This window comes from Numenius arquata, chromosome 24 (assembly GCF_964106895.1).
Source record: "Numenius arquata chromosome 24, bNumArq3.hap1.1, whole genome shotgun sequence".
Lineage (NCBI taxonomy): Eukaryota > Metazoa > Chordata > Aves > Charadriiformes > Scolopacidae > Numenius > Numenius arquata.
In genome coordinates this window covers 3,267,307-3,288,001 of record NC_133599.1, presented here as the reverse complement: position 1 = coordinate 3,288,001, position 20,695 = coordinate 3,267,307, and the positions used below count along the sequence as shown (strand labels likewise).

At 44.0% G+C, this 20,695-nt stretch overlaps 2 protein-coding genes across 3 annotated transcripts; both read left to right on the top strand.

Moving 5' to 3' along the window:
- The first annotated feature begins 1,736 nt into the window (after positions 1-1,736).
- ZC3H11A (zinc finger CCCH-type containing 11A) lies at positions 1,737-16,238 on the top strand. 2 transcript variants are annotated; one of them, XM_074163324.1, is made up of 17 exons: positions 1,737-2,591; positions 3,453-3,654; positions 3,851-3,970; positions 4,745-4,868; positions 5,314-5,517; positions 5,810-5,926; positions 6,462-6,539; positions 6,987-7,097; positions 7,831-7,893; positions 8,147-8,242; positions 8,452-8,517; positions 9,063-9,560; positions 10,210-10,283; positions 10,982-11,306; positions 12,397-12,566; positions 12,953-13,020; positions 14,293-16,238. In XM_074163324.1, the coding sequence occupies exons 2-17, from the start codon at positions 3,601-3,603 to the stop codon at positions 14,552-14,554; spliced, it is 2,430 nt and encodes an 809-aa protein (XP_074019425.1). In that variant the 5' UTR covers positions 1,737-2,591; positions 3,453-3,600; the 3' UTR covers positions 14,555-16,238. The 2 variants fall into 2 exon arrangements, with proteins under 2 accessions (XP_074019425.1, XP_074019424.1); XM_074163323.1 differs by having other exon boundaries at positions 6,462-6,542.
- A 155-nt stretch (positions 16,239-16,393) lies between these two features.
- Positions 16,394-20,258, top strand: SNRPE (small nuclear ribonucleoprotein polypeptide E). Its single transcript, XM_074163402.1, has 5 exons — positions 16,394-16,515; positions 16,696-16,722; positions 17,937-17,999; positions 18,271-18,349; positions 19,232-20,258. The coding sequence occupies exons 1-5, from the start codon at positions 16,462-16,464 to the stop codon at positions 19,285-19,287; spliced, it is 279 nt and encodes a 92-aa protein (XP_074019503.1). The 5' UTR covers positions 16,394-16,461; the 3' UTR covers positions 19,288-20,258.
- Positions 20,259-20,695: the final 437 nt, after the last annotated feature.

The following is a 20,695-nucleotide window of genomic DNA, read 5'->3' as shown; positions in this document are numbered from 1 at the left end:
AAGACAAGCTTGTAAAATAAACTAGACAGACTTTCATTACATTATTTATCTTTTCTAGCAAAGATAAAGTTTATGGCACTTGTGGCTTGTTTTTCCTGATTCCTGCCTATTGCATCTGTCATTTTTTTCTTTCTTTTTTTTTTTAATGAAATGAATTCAAAAATCTCGATCCAAAAAGTTTACTAGCGGTCTGGAGAAAAGAGAAGTGTTTAAAATTCTCATCGACTTCCAGTGGAGACCTGCTGAGTGCACCAGAGTTACTCATTTTTATTCAGGCTTTCAGAGGTTAGTTCAGTTGATGTCCGTTGGGCACTCAGATTGCTGTGTTAACTGATACCAGTTTAAAAAAAAAAAAACCCACCACAACTATTTTTGAGATAATCTTTTTAAAAATGAAGGGACTTTTAAGAGAGTTTAGAACTTTGAAGGTTTTTTAGGGTTTTTTCTGGTTTTTTTGTTTGTTTGTTTATTTTAAAGTTTTGCTTTTTTGCCCATTCTTTAAACAAGATCCATTCAAATTCTGAGCAGCTCTTGAAGCCCGCTCAGGAATACGGAAGGCAACAACCAAAATGCTGAGCTGCCTGGGTGTTCAAACCAGCTAAATCTGGGTTTCTTTTTTTTTTTTTCCCCAATTCTGGTGGATATAGTAACGTTGCATTATACAGGGGTCTCTCACTTCCTAGGGAAAAGAAATGCCTTCTTCTGGAGCATGAATTCCTTCTGATTTGTATTTGAATGCCCCTGCTCAGCCAAGCAGTGGTCCTTAATTGCCATCTGTTTAAGTCTTGGCTTGTGCAAACTGAAGAAATCTACTTGAAATTTAACTGTCAATGAAATTTAACTTGGTGACACATTTTTGGAAAAATTTTTCTTATCAAACTTCTACATGAAGGAGCACCAGGAATTTTTAGAAGTAGACGCGTAGGAATCTGTGTGACCCAAAGTCTGGTTTTGAAGGTGCTAAAGGTCAAAAGTGAATAGTCCCATTAATACCGAAGAAGGGAAGAAAACCTTGCCCTTAACTACTGTTTTTATTCCCTTTGTCAAGCAGTCAAAAAACAATAACTAATACAAGAATCCAACTTTTCCTCTCTTTATTTTAGATTTGGGAAAATTCCCTGCCAAAAAAAAAATATCCCGGAAAATTCACTAGTGTTTGTGTGAGTAAAAGGTTCCAACCTTTTATTATTAATTTGTAAGAACTATTTCATTCAGTTTTGTCCAGAAGAGTCGGAAATACTTAGCACAGAAATGTGCAGCATTTTAAAGAAAGGGGTCAGAATCACTTTAATTTGAACTTTATCTGGTCTGGTTGCAGGTTTTATGGCATTTAAGTATCTTTAAAAAAAAATACAAATCAAAGTACCTGACTTCACTTAAAAAAAAAAAAAAAAAAAAAAAAAAGAACTGCTTCTGGCTAAATAAAATCGGTTTCAGCTCTGGTGGCACCAAAATATCCTCAGCTGTTGAATTGGACCTAAGCCATCTTCCCAAACTCTCTGTGATCTTGCAGCAGTGGATGATGATGGATACATGGATTAGGGAACAGCATGTGATGGCACACTCATGTAAAAAGAAAACAAATTATTTCCTAAAATCAAAATAACTCAAAATTATTGGTATCATGCAGCCATGCCGCTTGCAAAGTGAGCATTTCCCTGCCTCTCAAAGCTTGCTGTATCCTTGATCCGCTGTCTTCCTGCTCTTAATTGATCGCGACTCCACGTGTCTGATCAGGGCTAAAAGTTGTTCTGGGTACGGATTCATACAACATATACTGTGCACGCGCGTGTGTATAGATATGTTCATACTGTATGCATGTACAGACGTATGCATATTTGTGTGCTGGCCCCAAAATCACTCGTGTTCTAAAGCCTTGAAGGCATATTCATCAAAATATTATGTAGATCTTTCATTTTTACCAGTTCCCTCAAAATAAGAGACTTTTTATGCAGTCATAACATGGCAAATAGCCAAAAATTCTAATTTTTACTACCACTCTTGCTGACTTTATTATCACTTGCTCTTGGTGTGTGTATAAACACATATGTGTATGTATATACATATTTGTGTATTTATACACACGAGTATGTTTTTATTGTACAGGTAATAAAGATGGGGGAAGGTTTTTCTGTTTTCTTAATAGGTGAAGAAATCTTGAAGACCAGAAATTGCAACTTACTGAATTTTAAATTTAAAAAAAAAAAAAAAAAAAAATTTAAAAAAATTGTCCGGCTGTGGAAGATGGATCCTCATTTTTGCAGCCACTTTGAATCCCAAGTTCATCTTTAAATGCACTGGGTTTTTTTGTTGGTTTTTTTTTTGGTTTTTTTCTTTTTTTGAAGAGCTAACTAACCCTGGCTGTCTCCAGTCTGACAGTATTCAAATGGACTTGCTTCCTCCATTAGTTGTAAGATGTTTAAAAGCACATCCCATGTTTGAATTGTGGATGAGAGGTTCCCTTGGCAATGTGAGGAGGAAAATTCTTTCAACCCCTTTATTATTAATTCACGGATTCAGTGTTGGTTCGGCCTACAGGAGAAGTTAACTGGAAGTCTTTGAAGATCAGTATCTTTGCTGAAGTTGTCCAGGTATGTCAACTTGAAAAACCGTGGTGATTAGAAAATAGTATTTATTATGTCAATTGTATATTATAGAAGTATCTAGTACCCGCTGTGAATCATAGAATCATAGAATTGTCTGGGTTGGAAGGGACCTTTAAGATCATCTAGTCCAACCATCAACCTAACTCTGATAAAACCCATCACTAAACCATGTCTCTAAGCACTGTGTCAACCCGTCTTTTAAATACCTCCAGGGATGGTGCCTCAACCACTTCCCTGGGCAGCCCATTCCAAGGCTTAACAAGCCTTTCAGTGTCAAAATTGTTCCTAATATCCAATCTGAACCTCCCCTGGTGCAACTTGAGGCCGTTTCCTCTTGTCCCATCCGTTTCCTCTTGTCCCATCGCCTGTGACTTGGGAGAAGAGACTGACCCCCCCTGGCTACACCCTCCTTTCAGGGAGTTGTAGAGAGTGAGAAGCTCTCCCCTCAGCCTCCTTTTCTCCAGGCTGAACACCCCCAGCTCCCTCAGCTGCTCCTCATAAGACTTGTTTTCCAGACCCCTCACCAGCTCCGTTGCCCTTCTGATCATTGACTGATAATTCAAATGTATGACCAATTTTTTAAGAAAAAATTGGGCTTACAGACACATGCAGTAGGTTTTTTTTTGTGTGCTCTGAGGCATATAAGTATTAGTAAGGACACAGAAAAGAATGTTTGCTTACAAAACCCATGGGTTTTACAGAAGTTTGAGTTAGTATTGGGACAGTTTTTGTGACCAGCTAATTTTGAGATATTGCCCCCCTCAAGAGACTAATTTGATTAACATAAAGCAGCTGTAAAAATGCTTCTTACTTAATTACTTTTCACGTATTGATACCTTTCTTTAGGGTTACTTTTAAAAAGAAGATTTCACTGATCAAGCCAGTAGAAGACTTTCAGTCCGTGAAAGAGTGAAGCCAGTTCTTGCCAAGAGTGGAGGAAGTCCCTGTTGAGCGAACCCTTAGAACCTGAGCTTGTTCTAAGAATTTGTCCATTATGTCCAACCAAGGAGATGATTGCTACTTCTATTTCTATTCCACATGTAACAAGGTATGTTTGGGTTTCTATTGCTTTTTTTTCCCTTTTTAGTTTGTCAGAAAGGAGGGGGAGGAATGAGAGGAGACATACAGGTTTCTGGTAACTTAATAAGCAGTAAAATTCTGATTCCAGTTCTAATAAAATGGACTTTTTTTTTTTAGGCTATCCTAATTTATTTTCCTTTTTGTTCATTTCTTCTCGGTTACAGGGAGACAGCTGTTCCTTCCGCCACTGTGAAGCTGCTCTGGGGAATGAAACAGTCTGCACGCTGTGGCAGGAGGGTCGCTGTTTCAGGAATATCTGCAGATTCAGACACATGGAAATCGATGTGAGTGTTTGCCTAAAGATGTGTTCTCAACCTAAATCACTGAAAGCATTTTTCGTTGCTGTAGGTGGACTGAATGTGCTTTTACGTGATAGATTTACTTGCTTTAAAAGGATGCTGGTTTCTATTACTGAGAGAGAAATGGGAGGAAGTTGGGGGAAGAAAAATCAATGTCTTGGGTACATCTCGGCAAGAAATTTTTGTATTAGGTGCTGACATTGTTTTCTTAAGAGAGGAAGAAGCATCCATGTTGAAGGGACTACTGAGATGTGTTGGAGCAGGGTGGCAGGGAACAGCCTGCTCTAGGCTCCCGAGGGCTGGGCTCGATAATGGCCGGTCAGGTCTCTTCCGCCCTGGATTTCTTCAGATAACCTTGTTCTGACCCCTTGGGGTGGTACAGGGTGGGGAGAGAGAAGACGGGAAGGAACTAAGGCTCTGAAAGCTAAGTTCAGATAAATCTAACCTAGGCAATTTGAAATGTGTTTTCCCTCTGAATAATCCCAAATTGTATTAGTTTAACACACCCTGAATTGATGAGTGAGAGTGCTGTCTTCTCAACCTGCGAGATAGGAAAGCTAGATAATATGTAGTTGTTATTGCTTACGCAAACTTTGTGTACATGCCCTGAAATACTTTACTTCCATGATAAATTGACCTTTGGAATGACGTTTCAGCACTGCACTGCAATAGCCCTATCTCTGGCATGATGTGGAACTATGTCTCTCTGCAAATCTAAGATGAGCGTTGCCATGAGCTTTTCTTTCTTTCTGCCTTCAGAAAAAACGCAGTGAGATTCCTTGCTACTGGGAGAACCAGCCCGTAGGGTGTCAGAAATCCAACTGCGCTTTTCATCACACAAAAGGACGTTATGTTGATGGACTCTTCCTACCACCGAGCAAAAGTGAGTTTCTTAGGTCCTTTTTCTTGTAGTATTAAAGAATTAATTTTGACTATTACTTATGAGTGGGTACAGTACTGTAGAAGACACCAAGTAGCTGTTCATTTATGAGTGCAAGGAGAAGCTGCAGTCATAGACTCTCAGCTAAACTGAATATAATTCTGGTATTTAATTTTCATTTTAACGTGTTGCTTCTCTGTGCTTTGTGCGATCTTTGCCTTTCGGGCTGATTTCTCCTCATTTAATCCTTTCTGGGTGGTAGGGTGGTGAGATTTGTGTGTGAAGGGAAGCCATTGTTCATAGTGTAACCAGGGGTGGGAAATGGGAAACTCTAAATTCAGTAGCCAGGTGGGTTATGTACCCTATCTACCAAACCTACGTAGTGAGTGCAACATTGGGGTCAAAGTTTTAAATGGCCAAATCACAGATGATCCTCCTCTTCCTCCAGCTACGCTTCCAAGTCCACCTGAGTCTGCAGAAGACGATGGGAAAATGGCTCAGATGTCACTGCAGCAAAACAAACTTTCCGTCCAGTCAAATCCCTCTCCGCAGCTGAGGGGGGTGATGAAAGTGGAAAACTCTGAAAATGTCCCAAGTCCTACACATCCTCCGGTTGTAATCAATGCTGCAGATGATGACGAAGATGATGATGGTGAGCATTCTTTACTTATTGAGGGCATTTCTACTTTAAGTGAAGGTGTAAGTCAGAGAATACATGAATTATGTGGTGGTTAAAGCTACAGACAAGAGTCTGGAGTCCTAAATATTTTTTCCTAGCATAGCTCTTCTACTTACACACGCTCATCAAGTCAATATAGCTGTTTAAAAAGTCCTTCTATGAACTGAAATGACTGTGTTATTGTATGAGCTACATAAACATGAAAAATCTTGTCTAATCCTTACTGCCTAACTGAAAACTGAATAGGTTTATTTTTTCCTTTCAGACCAGCTTTCTGAAGAAGGAGATGAAACTAAAACACCTGTCCAGCAACCAGCGACAGAAGCCCATAATGGATTGCGGATAATTTCCACTAGGAAATCCAATGCTAATACAAAGCCAGGTATTGTAACAGCTGTAGCTGGGTGGATTGGAAGAAGAATTTGACAATTAACTCAAAAGCAATATGTTCTAAAAACACAATACAGCATAGGGTGGCTGGATGGAGTCAGTTATTTCCATGAGCTCAGTCCTATCTAATAATGTCACATGTCCCTTGGATCAGACAGGTAAACTCCTCTTTTTTGACTTTTCTAGAACAAAATAGAGCCACAGAGTGGAGTTCAAATGTCTATAGATGTGTCCTTTCAAACTGTGGAAAGCCTTGTCTAACGACAGAGGAATCTGATATCATGTAGATGGATTAAAATGCTTAAAACTACAGGTTTTACCCTGTAGGATGGGAGGAGGGGTGAAGAAAGGTGCCAGTTGCTTACCAAAATACCATCCGTTCTATGGCTTTTTTTACTTGCAAGGAGTGCTGACAGGGTTTATTCGAAATACTTTGGAAACATTCTGAGCTGTAAGAAGCGTGAGGATCTGTGCTTTTCAACATGTGCCTTTAAGCCTCAGCTTCATTAACCGTTCTTTGTTTTCAGATGACAATTTAAATTTTGGAATAAAAACACTTGAAGAAATCAAATTGAAGAAACTAAAAGAAAAAACAAAAAAACAAGGTGGTGAGTTAATATCCCACACTTTCTAACCCTTGTGTCTTCTGTTCACCTTCGTCCTTTTTTCTAATTCTTCTGCTATTGCCCACATAGCTGGCTGTGCACTGGTGAATAGAATTATTTGCAAAAGAAGGGAAATCTTTTTTGCGCTGTTGGGTTCAGACTGGGAGGTGATTTCAGCTGAGAGCTGCTTGAGGGATAGACTTCCTTGTTTAGCTGGGGGCCTTGAGCTACTTTGATGTGTAACCTGTTTTCTTAAATTCAAACAGCCAGTATTCTACGTTGGAATTCCAAAGGCACATCAGGGGAGAGTGCTCATCTCTCTTATTTACATGCACTGGTCATGTTTGACAGTAATGATTACCTAATGTTTTTGGTCTTGATAGTTTTTTGTTTGATTTGGTTGTTTTTTTTTTCTAAACATCCTTATGTTTTGCTTCCTCTTATTAGAAGGTCCTTCAGGAACTTCTGTTCATCCGCTCCAATCCCGGACCGTTCCTGTGCCAGAAAAGGAAAACGTACGAACCGTAGTGAGAACTGTGACTCTGTCTACAAAGCAAGGTAATAGTGAATGCTGTTGTTTCCATTTCATGGCTCCTAGACCTAAAGGTTAAGTAATTATTAAGATAATCCAGAAATGCTGCCTTTTCTAATTAAAACCATGCTTCTGTGCTTAAAGTCCCTGGTTGTACTGGAAAGATTTGTCATTTGTAGGTGCTGAGTTTGTTGTATTGCAATAAAAGATCAAGAGGTGTGTTTTGTCAGCCCAACGTTAAGCTGTAACTAAACATATATTATCACCATCCCACAAACTCTCAAGTGTGCTTAATTTGACTGTTCCTAAAGTTGAGTGAGGTTTGTGAATGAGCTCAGGTGTTGACAGCGTGTGACAGAATTAGTGTTTGGGTTAAGTGCAGTAGCAGCAGAGAGAGGCTAATGTCAAAACAAGTGTCAGTATCCAAATAGGGGACAACTGAAAAACAGGGGGATAATTAAAGTTAAAACCTATAGAAGATGGTGTTACACAAGGAACCAATTTCTGAAGCATAGAAGAGGCTGACAGTGGGAGTTGCAGACAGTAGTGTGATATAAGTCTGTCTATAAATGGCGGTGTTTAGATCTGCACAAATTCCTTTTAAAGGCAAAAAGCGTATAGGACTACCTCTACTTGTAGTCATTCATTTATGTGGTTTGGCTACCAAAAGAGTGTCCTTTTTTGGAACATGGGCTAGAAGGACAATGCTTTTACTGGCTACTGGTTTCTGTGCATTAAAGAGATTATTCTTTGTTTTAGGGGAGGAGCCTGTGATTCAACTGAATCTTGCTGAGAGACTGGGTAAACGGCAAACCTCCACAGGTAAGAGTTTTTTTATGAGCTATTTGGGTGCCCTCTTCTAAACATGACTATATTTAAGGGTATTTTTGTTGTATGAGGAGGAAAATACATTTCGGTGGAGATCTGTATTGACTGCAGAAATGGCAAATTTTTTTAGGAACTGAAAGGCAGGTATAAGAAAATATACTTGGAAGGATCGAAGTTTGTGAGTGACTGTTCTCAAATCCTCCTCCAGAGGAATGTTCTTAAAGTATTTCTTATTTTCTCTCTAAAGCTGGTAAAAGTGTCCTTCCGCTAAAGCGCAACCTTGCTGAGAGGCTGGGGAAGAAGATAGAGATTCTGGAGAATGCTGACAAAGCACCAAAGAGAGGTACAGCTGCTAAACAGACACCTGGATTTGATGCACAGATTTTCTATTTAGGTTTTCTGTTTCTTTCTTTTAATGGTTCTTTTTGTGTATTGGTTGAGGGCTGAAGGTAACTTTGAATCCCGGTGAAGAATCTCCTGTCTCATTTCGAAACGTGAACACAAAATTGAGATTTATGCAGTCTTCTAAACTTTTTCTGTTCTGTCTTGTAGTTCAAGTCCCCAAGTCTCTGAAGGAGAGGCTGGGATTGCCCTCTGAGCAGACCAGTACGGAGACAGGTAATAACTGGATATTAAATATGCCACTCCCTTTTATCCTACTGTGAAATTCCATGTAGCCCTGACAGTTAATTTTAAAAAACTGCCTGATTCCTGTTGCTTGAGTCCTGAGGCTGTCCCAATGGCTGCTGTCAGAAATCTGGCTCTAGGTGTGCGGGTGTTTTCCACTTGTGCCTCATCGAGGTTTCATGCTCCTGCTGTGAACCATCGGACACTGCACTTTGCTTACGCACAATAGAACAGAACCACTACCAGGAGCAGGAGTTTTTGATGCTAACGGAGAGACACAGTCTGAAAGTAGCAAAATAAATAGACTTAATGGGTTTTTTTTTTTTGTGTAGCAGCTCTCTCTGGGTAGCACTGGCTTCAAAATCCAGGTGGGTTAGAGGAGGAGGGGAATATTATGCAGAATGGCACTATCCTAAGATGCATTCTTGGGAACACTCAAACCTGATTTTCCTTAGTCCTGTGACAGATTTTGGAGACTTCAAATATTGTTGGACTCGCCTTAAGTGTTGGTGCTTCTCTTTTTTTGATGATGACAGAGAAGGCTGCTAAGCCATCAGGAGAGATCCACGTGAAAACACTGGAGGAAATTCGCCTCGAGAGAGCTAATCAGAGACGAGGAGACCCTCAAGCTAAACCCCAGACCGAAGGACGCTGTAAAACAGAAGATCCCAGCTCAGGGGCAAGACCTTCCCCTGCAGTTCGCATCAGAACTTTCTCAGGGGTCCTAGCTGGAAAAAAACACAAGCGATTGGAAGAAGAGAAGCAAAAAACAGAAGAAGTTCCTGCCAAGATAAAAGTTGAGAGTGAGCCCAAGAAGCAGAGCATTCTTGCTCCATCTGTGCCCTGCAAAGTGCAGCTGGCAGAGCCAGCAGGAAAAGCCAAGCCAGCAGAAGTGCGTATTAAAACCTTGGAAGAAATCAAGCAGGAGAAAGCTCTGCGGATGCAGCAGAGTGGAGAAAATGTGCCAGCTCCACCAGCACAACCTGAACCTGCCCCAACGGGTAGGAGGTTGTTACGGATCACAAAGCTGACAGGTAACAGATGATTTGGTACCTGCCCTGGTGAAGTGCTTCCCCTGCCAAGCAAATTCAGTTTGCTCGGGGTTCGCTTTGCTTTTTCTTTCTATGTATGCTAGAGGAGAGGATAAAAGAGTTCAAGGCTACAAAGTGAAAAGGCAAGAAAGTGCCAGAATGTGCAGCCGTATTCTTTTCCATGAATTACACGATAGTTTTCTCTATTTTTTACCAGGAAATTCATTCACTGAGAATGCTTTGTAGTCTAATTTCTCTTTTCTGTTTTTTCTGCCCTCTGTGGTATGGGATCTTTCCTGTGCTGAATCCAAGTTAACCTTCCTCTTTGGCATAAGGATTGTTTAACTTAGTTATTGATGTATATGTGTTTGCAAAGCATATATCAGCTTCTTAATGTGGGGGCCAGTTTTTGTCAAAAATGACAGAGCATTAAAGATCTCATCGTTAAGATTATATAGGCCATGTAAAGAGAGACAGTGGGATGGAGGGAAAGAGAGCTCGAATGCTGCATGGATGCCTTACTGTAGCCTTTCCCTCTGTCCCATTATAGACATGAGGAAATAAACACACCAAGGAAACAGAGGTGACCAGGTTTCTTTATTCCTGCGGTTGACAAAATGACTTTTTTTTTTTTTTTTGGCTTGTTTTAAAGCACCTGGAAGAGAAGAAAAGAAGATAGTGGAATTGAGCAAGTCTTCTCCCAAAACTGTCTCTGTACCTGCAGAGGTGAGTCCTTTGTGAAGACATACGTGTATTCATACAATTTTTGATAAATTTCATTATGTTTTGTTTGTAACTCACTGCATGCTCCCAGTTTGAGTGTGTTCCTACCTTCCTGCATTTGGTAAGCGCCACAGTGAAGTCCCAAAGTCCTGTCCCTTTCAATAGCATTTCCAGACAAGGTTGTAATCCTCAAGTTTGAATTAATGTGATTATACCTGACAAGGCGTAAGAAACCCTTTTAGCACCAGGTAAAATCTGTGGGGTTAATGTGGAGAGAATGTTTTTATTCTCAGTGATTTCGTGTCAGACCTGGAGGATATTTTTAAATCCTGAGGTGAGTATTTTAATAGAAAAGGCCAACGCTTTGTCTTAGAGGAAACCAGTCTGTCCGTGAGTGCTGTACTGGGGAGCTTGTATGGTTTTTCCATTGCTTAGAAGGGATGTAATAGATCACAGTCAGTCTTCTGCTCTATTAAAGCAGCGTGCTGTGTTGGGAATTGCAGGTTTTTGAAACAGTATTTCCATAGCAAAGCATGGATCTTGTTACAGGCAACATTTTATGGGAAAAAAAATGTCAGATCTGAGTGGTATTAACGTGCTCTGTTCCACATGGAGCCTTTTCGGAGGGATTGCTGCTCACATTTTCTTAATGAAATCTCTGTAGATTTTTATCCTGTTAATCCTTTTCTGTTTCTTCCTAGCCCTCTGATCAGAGTGCAACTAATTCTAAAGTTCAAGTGAAGAACCTTGAAGAAATAATGAGGGAGAAGCGGCAACTGAAACGGCGCCAAGAAGAGAAGCTTCAGAAGGAAGCAGCTGCTGTGCCATCTCCTGTTGAAAAAGCGATCAAGGATAAAACTCCAGCATCAGGGAGTCCTGAATCCACCGTGGTTTCAGGGTCAGCTTACCAACTTGCCAAGAGGATATCGGTGAAAACTCCGGAAGATGGGGTTGAAAGCCCTGGAAAGGATGCTGCTGTATCACCAGGGAAACAGGCAGCTCCGCTTCTGGAACGGAAAGCTGAAAGTAAGTGGTGACTGTATGTTTAAGAGTTACTTTAGGTCCTGTTTTGAAAGAAAGGCAGAAGATGACAATTTTCACATTGTAACTCTGTCTCCTTTTTGTAAGAACTTCGCTCCTTTTTATGGCTTGTTGGTAAACAGAGTTCCTGTGTGGAAAATATGGCTGAGAATCTGGGAAAAAGCAGTGCAGTTGTGCTGCCCAGATACATTTGTAGCCATAGGACAAGGGGAAATGGTTTTAAACTAAAAGAGGGGAGATTTAGATGAGACCTCAGGGAGAAATTCTTTGCTGTGAGGGTGGTGAGACCCTGGCCCAGGGAAGCTGTGGCTGCCCCATCCCTGGAGGGGTTCAAGGCCAGGTTGGAGGGGGCTTGGAGCAACCTGGTCTGGTGGGAGGTGTCCCTGCCCAGGGCAGGGGGTGGCACAGGAGGGGCTTTAAGGTCCCTTCCAACCCAAATCATTCTGTGATTCTGTTTAACTGGAAGGATTATGAGACTGTGAAGAGAACCTATGGTGTTTTTTTTTCCTGAGGCAGAGCAAGACTGTATCTGTTCTCTCTTTGAGTACTGTGTCCAGTTTTGGGGCCCTCACCACAAAAAAGACATTGAGGTGCTGGAGTGGGTCCAGAGAAGGGCAACGCAGCTGGTGAGGGGTCTGGAGAATAAGTCTTATGAGGAGAGGCTGAGGGAGCTGGGGTTGTTGAGTCTAGAGAAGAGGAGGCTGAGGGGAGACCTTATCGCTCACTACAACTCCCTGAAAGGAGGTTGTAGAGAGGCGGGGGTCAGTCTCTTTTCCCAAGTCACAGGCGATGGGACAAGAGGAAACGGCCTCAAGTTGCGCCGGGGGAGGTTCAGGTTGGATATTAGGAAAAATTTCTTCACTGAAAGGGTTATCAAGCCTTGGAATGGGCTGCCCAGGGAAGTAGTTGAGGCACCATCCCTGGAGATATTCAAAAGACGAGTTGACATAGTGCTCGGGAATATGGTTTAGTGTTGGTGGTTTGTGTTTTGTTTTTTTTAAGGTTGGACTAGATGATCTTAAAGGTCCCTTCCAACCTAGGCGATTCTGTGATTCTGTGATTTCTTTTTCTCCAGCCAAACCCAAGCTGTGCCTGAAGCCTTCGGATGGGAAAGGCACCTCCCCAACAAAGCAGACACTGAAGCGTAAGTCAGCCGAGAGTCATCCCTCTGCTGTGGCGGCTGTGAAACCATTGAGTGCCACTGGTGGTGACACGAAGGAGCCTTCAGCTAAAAAAGCAGCTGTGGTAAGGACAGTGCCTGAGAGAGCGGTGGGTCCTGAGTAAAATTTATGCCCAAATTTTACCCTCCACTTGGAGAAAATACGGAAAAATGAAATGTTCCACAGGTCTCTGTTCCCTTTTAAATCCAGAAGCAGTCTGCAGGGGGGTTGTAGAACCTTTCTGCTTTTTATTAGATGAATGGCAGCGTTCTCTGTGGCGTGAAGGATTTTGTCTGTTAATGCTGTGTTCTTAAAAAAGATACAAGGTCATTAGTAAAGTTCAAGTGAATACTAACTTTTCTTAGGAGCCCTGGTTAAGGCTCAGCAATGCCAGAGGAGAAGTGGTGGAGGAAGAATTGACTAAGAAGTCTTTTACCTGTGTATCATAAAAACCATCTTGCTTCTTCCTAGGCCGTTGCTCCTTCATTGCCAGAGGACAGTGTGGTCTCCATACCGGGGAGAGAAAAACCCCAAACCAGGTAATAACTACAACTTGTTCTTTTTCTTGACCGATGCGTCTTTCACGCGAAACAAAAGTTTTTTCATATGTGGAAAAATGAGAGTTTTGACATAACTTAATGCCAAAATTCGACACAGGAGCAATTAATCTGAAATAATTTTCTAGCAGCTCACAGGAATACTTACTTAGATTCTTTTCTTAAAACACTGCAAGTTGGTACAGCTCTTCAGTGCCTTCTTGGGTTTTCTGAATGCCTGAGCGCAGGCGGGGTGAAGCTGGAGGTGGGTGAGGGTGGAGAACGGCCTCTTTCTTTTACTTCCTTCTGAAATGGCAAATGAGGAGTAGTGTCCCGTCCCTTTTGTTGCAATGGTGTCCTGGAGGATCAAGCATAAACCTGGGCAAGGCTGTTGGAAGAGAACAGAGAGAGGTGGCAGATGAGGATCAGCTTCCTGTACTTGGGAGCAAACCGCTGAGTGTGTGTTGTGTGGACAGTAATTAAAATACCCAATCTCTGCAAATACCCATTTGCTATTTGTAACCTTTGTAGAGTCACGTTAGTAAAGGTGGCAAAGTGTCTCTGGCTACAAAAATCAAACCACCTTTGCCAGACCCCAGATGCTCTGTCTTCATGGATAAATCCCCAGATGAGAAATGCACGTGTTAATGTTTTAACTCTAATATAATATACTCTAAAAGTAGCCCCAGGTTAATTGAGTAACAGTCTCTCTGTAAGCTTGAGGTGTAGGAGGCCTTAACTACAGTTTTAAGAGCTGCTTTGTAGCAAACATATCTCTGATGAAGGAATGTCATAGAATCACAGAATGGTTTGGGTTGGAAGGGACCTTAAAGCCCCCCCCAGTGCCACCCCCTGCCCTGGGCAGGGACACCTCCCACCAGACCAGGTTGCTCCAAGCCCCCTCCAACCTGCCCTTGAACCCCTCCAGGGATGGGGCAGCCACAGCTTCTCTGGGCAACCTGGGCCAGGGTCTCACCACCCTCACAGCAAAGAAGTTCTTCCCCACATCTCATCTCCATCTCCCCTCTTTCAGTGTCAAACCCTTCCCCCTCGTCCTATGGCTCCCCTCCCTGATCCAGAGTCCCTCCCCAGTTTTCCTGGAGCCCTTTTAGGGACTGGAAGGGTCTCCAAGGTCTCCCCGGAGACTTCTCTTCTCCAGGCTGAACGCCCCCGACTCTCTCAGCCTGTCTTCACAGGAGAGGGGCTCCAGCCCTCGGATCATTTTCATGGCCTTGATTCAGACACTGATTTGCTCTCTATCTCTCTTTTTCCAAGCCCTGGGCTGCATGTTGGGAGCCAGGCAGACTCCGTGGCGCAGTCAGAGGTCTCAAGCTCTACTCCGGCTTCTTCGGTAGCAGCGAAGACACGTCGGCTGAGCTCCACAGGGGCCGGGAAAGCTCCCTTATCTGTAGAAGATGACTTTGAGAAGCTTATTTGGGAAATCTCAGGAGGCAAACTGGAAGCAGAAATCGACCTGGACCCAGGGAAGGATGAGGATGATCTCCTCCTGGAACTTTCGGAAATGATTGACAGCTGAACTGCACAGTCTTCAGGGTTAAAAAAAAAAAAAAACCACACACAAAAAAAAAACAAAACACCACAAAAACACAAACAAAAAAAAAAAAAAACAAAAAACAAACAAAAAAACCCCAAACCAAACAAACCCAAACCAAACAAAAAACACCCCACATTAAAACTGTTTTTTGTTGGATACCCGGAGGTGATCCTTTTTCTAGCTGAGGCTTTGCAATGAGTTTTAAAGCACAGTTGAAGTGGTAGAAATTGGCAATACCTGCACTCAGTTGTCCTCAACGTCCCTGCTGGTCAGAGTCCAGGTCCTGCGTGTCCCTTCTGTACCCGTCGGTGGCCGCCTTCCGCATTCAGAGGACAAAGCACTTGTTTTCTTTTGGGGACAGAGATGTGCCCGTCTGCGAACTGTGGTGGTTGTGACCTGCTCTACTGATTCGCTGATGCTCTGGAGGCGTAAACTTAAAGCTTCTTCCTTCCTTCCACCCGCCCCCCCCTTGGCAAAACTCAACGTTCAAGCGCGTTTCCAACCTTTGCTGTTCTGATTCCTCGGACAGTCGATACCTGAAGCCCGGAGTTACTGTGTCAACTCTTGAGTTTGATTTCCGTACGCTATCGTTTTGACTTTTAATCAACTTAATGAAAACGTCGGGGGAGGTGGCAGGAGGGAGCAGGATAATTTCTCTCAAGTATCTTGGACCAAACGTGCTGCCGGGGGTGGTGAGGGGGGGTGTCAGCCCGTCCGGCCTTACTTGGAATTATCAGGGACAATCCCGTGTCAGTGCGAGAAGACGCAGCTGGAGAGCACAGCTGGAATAGCTGGAATATCCCCTCCCAAATCTTGAGGGGGGAGGGGGCTAGTGGGGGGGTACTCAGGATTCCTCTCCCTGTTTGCAGTAAATTGGTTAAAATAAGATTTGGTTTAAAAGTGCCTCTCGGTTCCCAGAATCTCTCTCCCGAGCTGCCGGGAAGTGGTGGGTGCTTGGAATTGTCTTTGTCCCCTTGGCACCCACCCGGGGGGGGATCGTGTGCCCTGGGCCAGCCATCTCGGAACCCGGGACCGCAGCAGGACCAACCACCCTGCCCTTTTTCTTTTTTTTTTTTTTTTTGGGGGGGTACCATTTCCCGGGGATTCTCACCTCGGTCTCCTCCGTCCCAGCGCTGTGGCTGGAGAGGTGACGGCTGTCTACGTGCATGTGGATTTGTCACCTGACAGAAAACACCCGAGACTGGGGTGTATTGTGTACCCTGCCACCAAGTGATCCCTTTTTCCCCTCGCCGATATATTTTTGAATTATTTTCCTGTTTTTATTTTGAAGGAACTTTGAAGCCTCTTCTTCCTATCCGTGAAGCTGTATAGGGGTGTCCTCAGGCATTTGCTGCTGGGGGAGTTGGGGGGGGGAAGGAAGGAAAAAAAAAAAAAAAAAATTCAGTAGTTTGATTGTAAATACGTTCTTTTTGGAAAGAAAAAAAACACTTTGTGTGCTTGGCTCATCCACTGTGATGTCTTAGTTCCTCTAGGAAAGGTTTGGAGACGGGCTTTCGGCCTGGGCCCTGCTTTTCTGTAAATATTTTATTCTCCCCTTTTATATTTGTATTCTATTTAAGGTATTGTATGGAAAGGTAGCCTGGCCTCCTTCCAGCCGTTCCGCGCGACAGCAGTTAACAGTGGTTTTTAAATAAATAAATATAAAACTGCCAGAGGTGAGGTTGTGGCTGCCTGGTCTGTCCTTGGGTTGAGGGGGGTGGAGCAGTAGAGAGGGCGGTCCTCCCAGCTTCCTAGAGCGGCCGGGTCCTCCAACGTCCCACAGTTCCTTGCGCGTTCCCGCCGCCCCCGCCGCCGGAAGCCGCGTTTCGCGGCTTCCGGCGGCGGGGGCGACGGGAACGCGTGCCGGGCGAGCGGCGGTAACAGCAACCATGGCGTACCGCGGGCAGGGTCAGAAGGTGCAGAAGGTGATGGTGCAGCCCATCGTATCCTTCCTGTGGCGACAGAGGCTCGTTTGGGAGCCGCGGGGAGGGAGGGAGGGAGTGCGGGGTGCGGGGCCTGGCGGCGGGAGGGGGGCGGGGGGTCCCTGAGGCGGGGTAGGCCCCTGAGGCACCGGAAGCCCCGAGGACTTGTTGCCGTCCTGCGTCCTTAACGCTCCGCTCCAGAACCTCATCTTCCGCTACCTGCAGAACGTGAGTACCCGGGAGGGTCGGGGCTGCCGCCCTGGGTGAGGGGAATGGCCGTGTGCGGGGCCCGGGGCATTTCCGAGGCCATAATCCGGTTTTTGAGGGCTTTTCGGTTGAACTGAAGAATTTACAGTCGTTCAGATACGTGAGAAGGAATAGGTAGTTCCCTGTTCAGCGGTTCCTTCTCACTTTAAGGAATTGCCTTTGTAACAGGCAGTCACAGTCAGTCGCAGAATCACAGAATGGTGGGGGTTGGAAGGGACCTCTGGAGATCATCCAGTCCAATCCCCCTGCTAAAGCAGGGTCACCCAGAGCAGGCTGGACAGGAACGCGTCCAGGCGGGTTTTGAATATCTCCAGAGAAGAAGACTCCACAATCTCTCTGGGCAGCCTGTTCCAGTGCTCTGTCACCCTCAAAGGGAAGAGGAACAAAAACAAAACAAAAAAAATCCCAAACCCAGTCTGCTTTAATTTTAAATGTGAATGGTGATCAACAGAGATATTGCTGAGGACAGCACTTTTCTGAAAGTAACTGTGATTATTCGCACAAGCATTATATTTACTTTCCCCATAGTCCACCAAAAAATCCCACTCTTGAAAGTTGATGAGATTTTGTTTAAAGGCTTCTAAAGCCATTAGAAAACAACATGCTCAGGATACATGAACATATCTCTCCAACGATAGCTCCAGATATGTTCTGTTTAATCTGATGTGTTTTCCATTAAAATCTACGCTGTTCATGTTCACTGATGAAGGCGTACAGTATTTACACCGTAGTGTAACACTTTAAAAACATCTGAGGACACAACTGAAACCATAGAATTGTAGAATTGTCCAGGTTGGAAGGGACCTTTAAGATCATCTAGTCCAACCATCAACATAACTCTGATAAAAACCATCACTAAACCATGTCTCTAAGCGCTATGTCAACCCGTCTTTTAAATACCTCTAGGGATGGTGCCTCAACCACTTCCCTGGGCAGCCCATTCCAAGGCTTAACAAGCCTTTCAGTGTCAAAATTGTTCCTAATATCCAATCTGAACCTCCCCTGCTGCAACTTGAGGCCGTTTCCTCTTGTCCCATCGCCTGTGACATGGGAGAAGAGACCGAGCGGGTGTTATGGAGCCATGGGTAGCAGGGATTTCTTAATGCGCGGGGGAGAACAGAATCACTCATACTGTTTATGTTCCTGTTTTACTCTCCTCCTCCATCGTTTTGCAGAGGTCCAGGATCCAGGTGTGGCTCTATGAGCAGGTGAACATGCGGATAGAAGGCTGCATCATTGTGAGTATCGGGGTGTCCCTTTGTTAATCTTCTCATTGTGTTGGGGTTTGGGTTGTTTTGGTTGTTGTTTTTTTTTTTTTTAGATTAACAAGACTATTTGTTCCTGTCAAGAAAAACTAGCTTGGGGGGTGGTGGTGGAAGTACTTCATGCCTCTCCAATTAATAATCTTAATTGCCGATGCCAGTACATCTGATGATAGTTTGTGTCGTTGTTGCTGATGTTTAGACCAGGGGACTCAGCTCACTAACTGCTTTTGGTGCTGATTTTTAGGGCTTTGATGAATATATGAACTTGGTGCTGGACGACGCAGAGGAGATTCACTCCAAAACAAAATCCAGGAAACAGCTGGGTACGTCAGTACGTCTGTGTGACCTGAGTGGTGTCTGAAACCTGGTTGTGTGAGCCTGCCAAATAGCAACGCTTTAAAGTACAAAACAGGTGTTGAATGTTGAGTTTGAAGTGGAGTGAGCAGCTACTGGCTGGGTCTTGGCTCCTGCTGTTTCTTGAGCTGTTGGTTTTGTTGAACGTGAAGGAGAATGTGTCTCTGCCTGAGGCTGGTTTTTGCCTTTTGAATGTGTGTGATGAGGTGTGGGCTGCGCTGCGCTCGTCCTGCAGCCAGGGTAGCTGGGGGGGGGCAGTCACACCCCTCCCAGCTGCGACTAACATGAGTGACCCTGAGCGGTTCTGCCAATTCTGGTGTCATCTTGGAGTTGAAGTTCCAGGGAACCACCGAAAATTAACTGTGAGGGTGGTGAGAGCCTGGCCCAGGTTGCCCAGAGAAGCTGTGGCTGCCCCATCCCGGGAGGGGTTCAAGGCCAGGTTGGAGGGGGCTTGGAGCAACCTGGTCTGGTGGGAGGTGTCCCTACCCAGGGCAGGGGGATTTGAACTCGATGATCTTTAAGGTCCCTCCCAACCCAAACTGTTCTATGATTCAATATTTACCACCTGCTGCTGAGGATAAACTGTTGTGCTGTTCAAACACAGAGTGGAGGTTGTGTCTGATACGTTGTACTGTGAATTGTGAGTGTGGGCCCTGCACGACCGTGCTCACAGTCCTGTGAGATGGGAAGGGACAACGTGTTATGGGTAAAAACCTGATCAGTTATTTTATGGGTGTCTCCTTGCAGACACCTTTGCACCGTTGCTGTTGTGAAATGTGTCTTGAAAATGCGAGGTTATCGTCAGAGTCTGGGATCCCTCTAATCCCCCCTTTCCTTTCTCTGTGTTGCAGGTCGGATCATGTTAAAAGGGGACAATATCACTCTTCTACAAAGTGTTTCTAACTAGGATTTGTTGCTTTTCACTTAGAATGATGGAAGTCGAGTGCGTACGGTGCTAGTGGGAACAGGATAAGAGAGAAAGTTATGCCTGAGTCTATGTTGAGGTGCAAAGTTGGAAACTGCATCTTCCTTACCTTCCTTTGTGCGAGTACTTTGTAGTTCCTTTGGGGTTTTGTAGTTTGAAACGATGCACAATGTATTTCACAAATAAACGTTTTTTCAAGTATGAACTGTCAGCGTAAATCTGCCTGCTCTCAGTCTCATGCCCTTCTGTGAGTAGAAAAGGGGGAGAAATGCATTCAAAGTGATTTTTCGCTGTGGATCTGGGTGCTCTGATAAATGTCTGTGTGTCTGGGATGTTCCATCTGCGTTGGGTGGACGAGGTGGGCTCGCTGGGGACACTGGAGCTGCCTGTGGTCCTTGAGCTTCCCTGGTTCTACTGAGGGACGTGGGGCTGTGGCATAATAGTCCAACGTTTCCAAACTTCACCGATAGGTGTGCTTGTAAAATAACTTTTATCTTCAGGTCAGAGAAGCAGGGATGGTTTGGATTAAATCTCTAGAGTTTCTTGCTTCTTTGGGCAGTCTCCCGATTAAACCGTGGCACTAAGTTGGGATATGGGATGTATCAGTTGGGTTTTTATTGTGTTGGGTTATTTTTATTATCTCTTTGAGGATCTGGCTGAGGATCTAAGTTTCCACAGGAGAGCTGAATTGCTTCTCACATCAACAATAGAAAAGTTTCCCATTTTACTTGGGACGCTCAGTCCCCTCTGCTGCTTTTCTGATGTAAAGAGAGAAAAAAAAAAGAAAGGTTTTGTGTGTAACTGTAACTCAGAGACTGAGGTTACCTGGATGGAAGAGAAGGGAATCTTGACGCGCAGGCTGCCCTACAAATTATTTCATGAGCTTTCAGTATTTCAGAACTTAAATTTGTGTATCATCTTAAGTGTGAAAATTAATAAATTCAAGATGGATGATTTCTTGCTTCAAAGGATAGAAATACGTGGTTTAGTGATGTTTGTATTTTTATCAGAGTTAGGTTGATGGTTGGACTAGATGATCTTAAAGATCCCTTCCAACCAAGACAATTCTATGATTCTGTGATATGAGTCTTCTGGCAGAGATCATCCAGCGCCCTTCTCCTGTTCCAGGAAGTCACACGTGAGGACTATCGTAGCAGACGTTCATGGTAAGAAGCTTATGAGAGGCAGCACGACACCCTGCAGGGGCTAAACCGGCTCCAGCTGGACAATTCTGCTCACGGGGTCAGTAGTTGTGTGTTTGTGTTCACAAGCTGCAAAGTCCTTTCCACACAGAGAAATAACCTGCCGGTGCCATTTAGTCTTAGAGGTCAGCACCAGAAACTAGCACGGCTGGCCCTTGTGGCCAAGAAGGCCAATGGCGTCCTGGGGG

Bases quoted from the DNA above. Each gene is read 5' to 3' on its own strand.
- SNRPE (XM_074163402.1), top strand. From the start codon at position 16,462: ATGGCGTACCGCGGGCAGGGTCAGAAGGTGCAGAAGGTGATGGTGCAG. The intron at 16,723-17,936 runs GTGAGTACCCGG...ATCGTTTTGCAG, and splicing joins TCTTCCGCTACCTGCAGAAC to AGGTCCAGGATCCAGGTGTG. The intron at 18,350-19,231 runs GTACGTCAGTAC...TCTGTGTTGCAG, and splicing joins AAAATCCAGGAAACAGCTGG to GTCGGATCATGTTAAAAGGG.
- ZC3H11A (XM_074163323.1), top strand. From the start codon at position 3,601: ATGTCCAACCAAGGAGATGATTGCTACTTCTATTTCTATTCCACATGT. The intron at 8,243-8,451 runs GTACAGCTGCTA...TCTGTCTTGTAG, and splicing joins TGACAAAGCACCAAAGAGAG to TTCAAGTCCCCAAGTCTCTG. The intron at 10,284-10,981 runs GTGAGTCCTTTG...GTTTCTTCCTAG, and splicing joins CTGTCTCTGTACCTGCAGAG to CCCTCTGATCAGAGTGCAAC.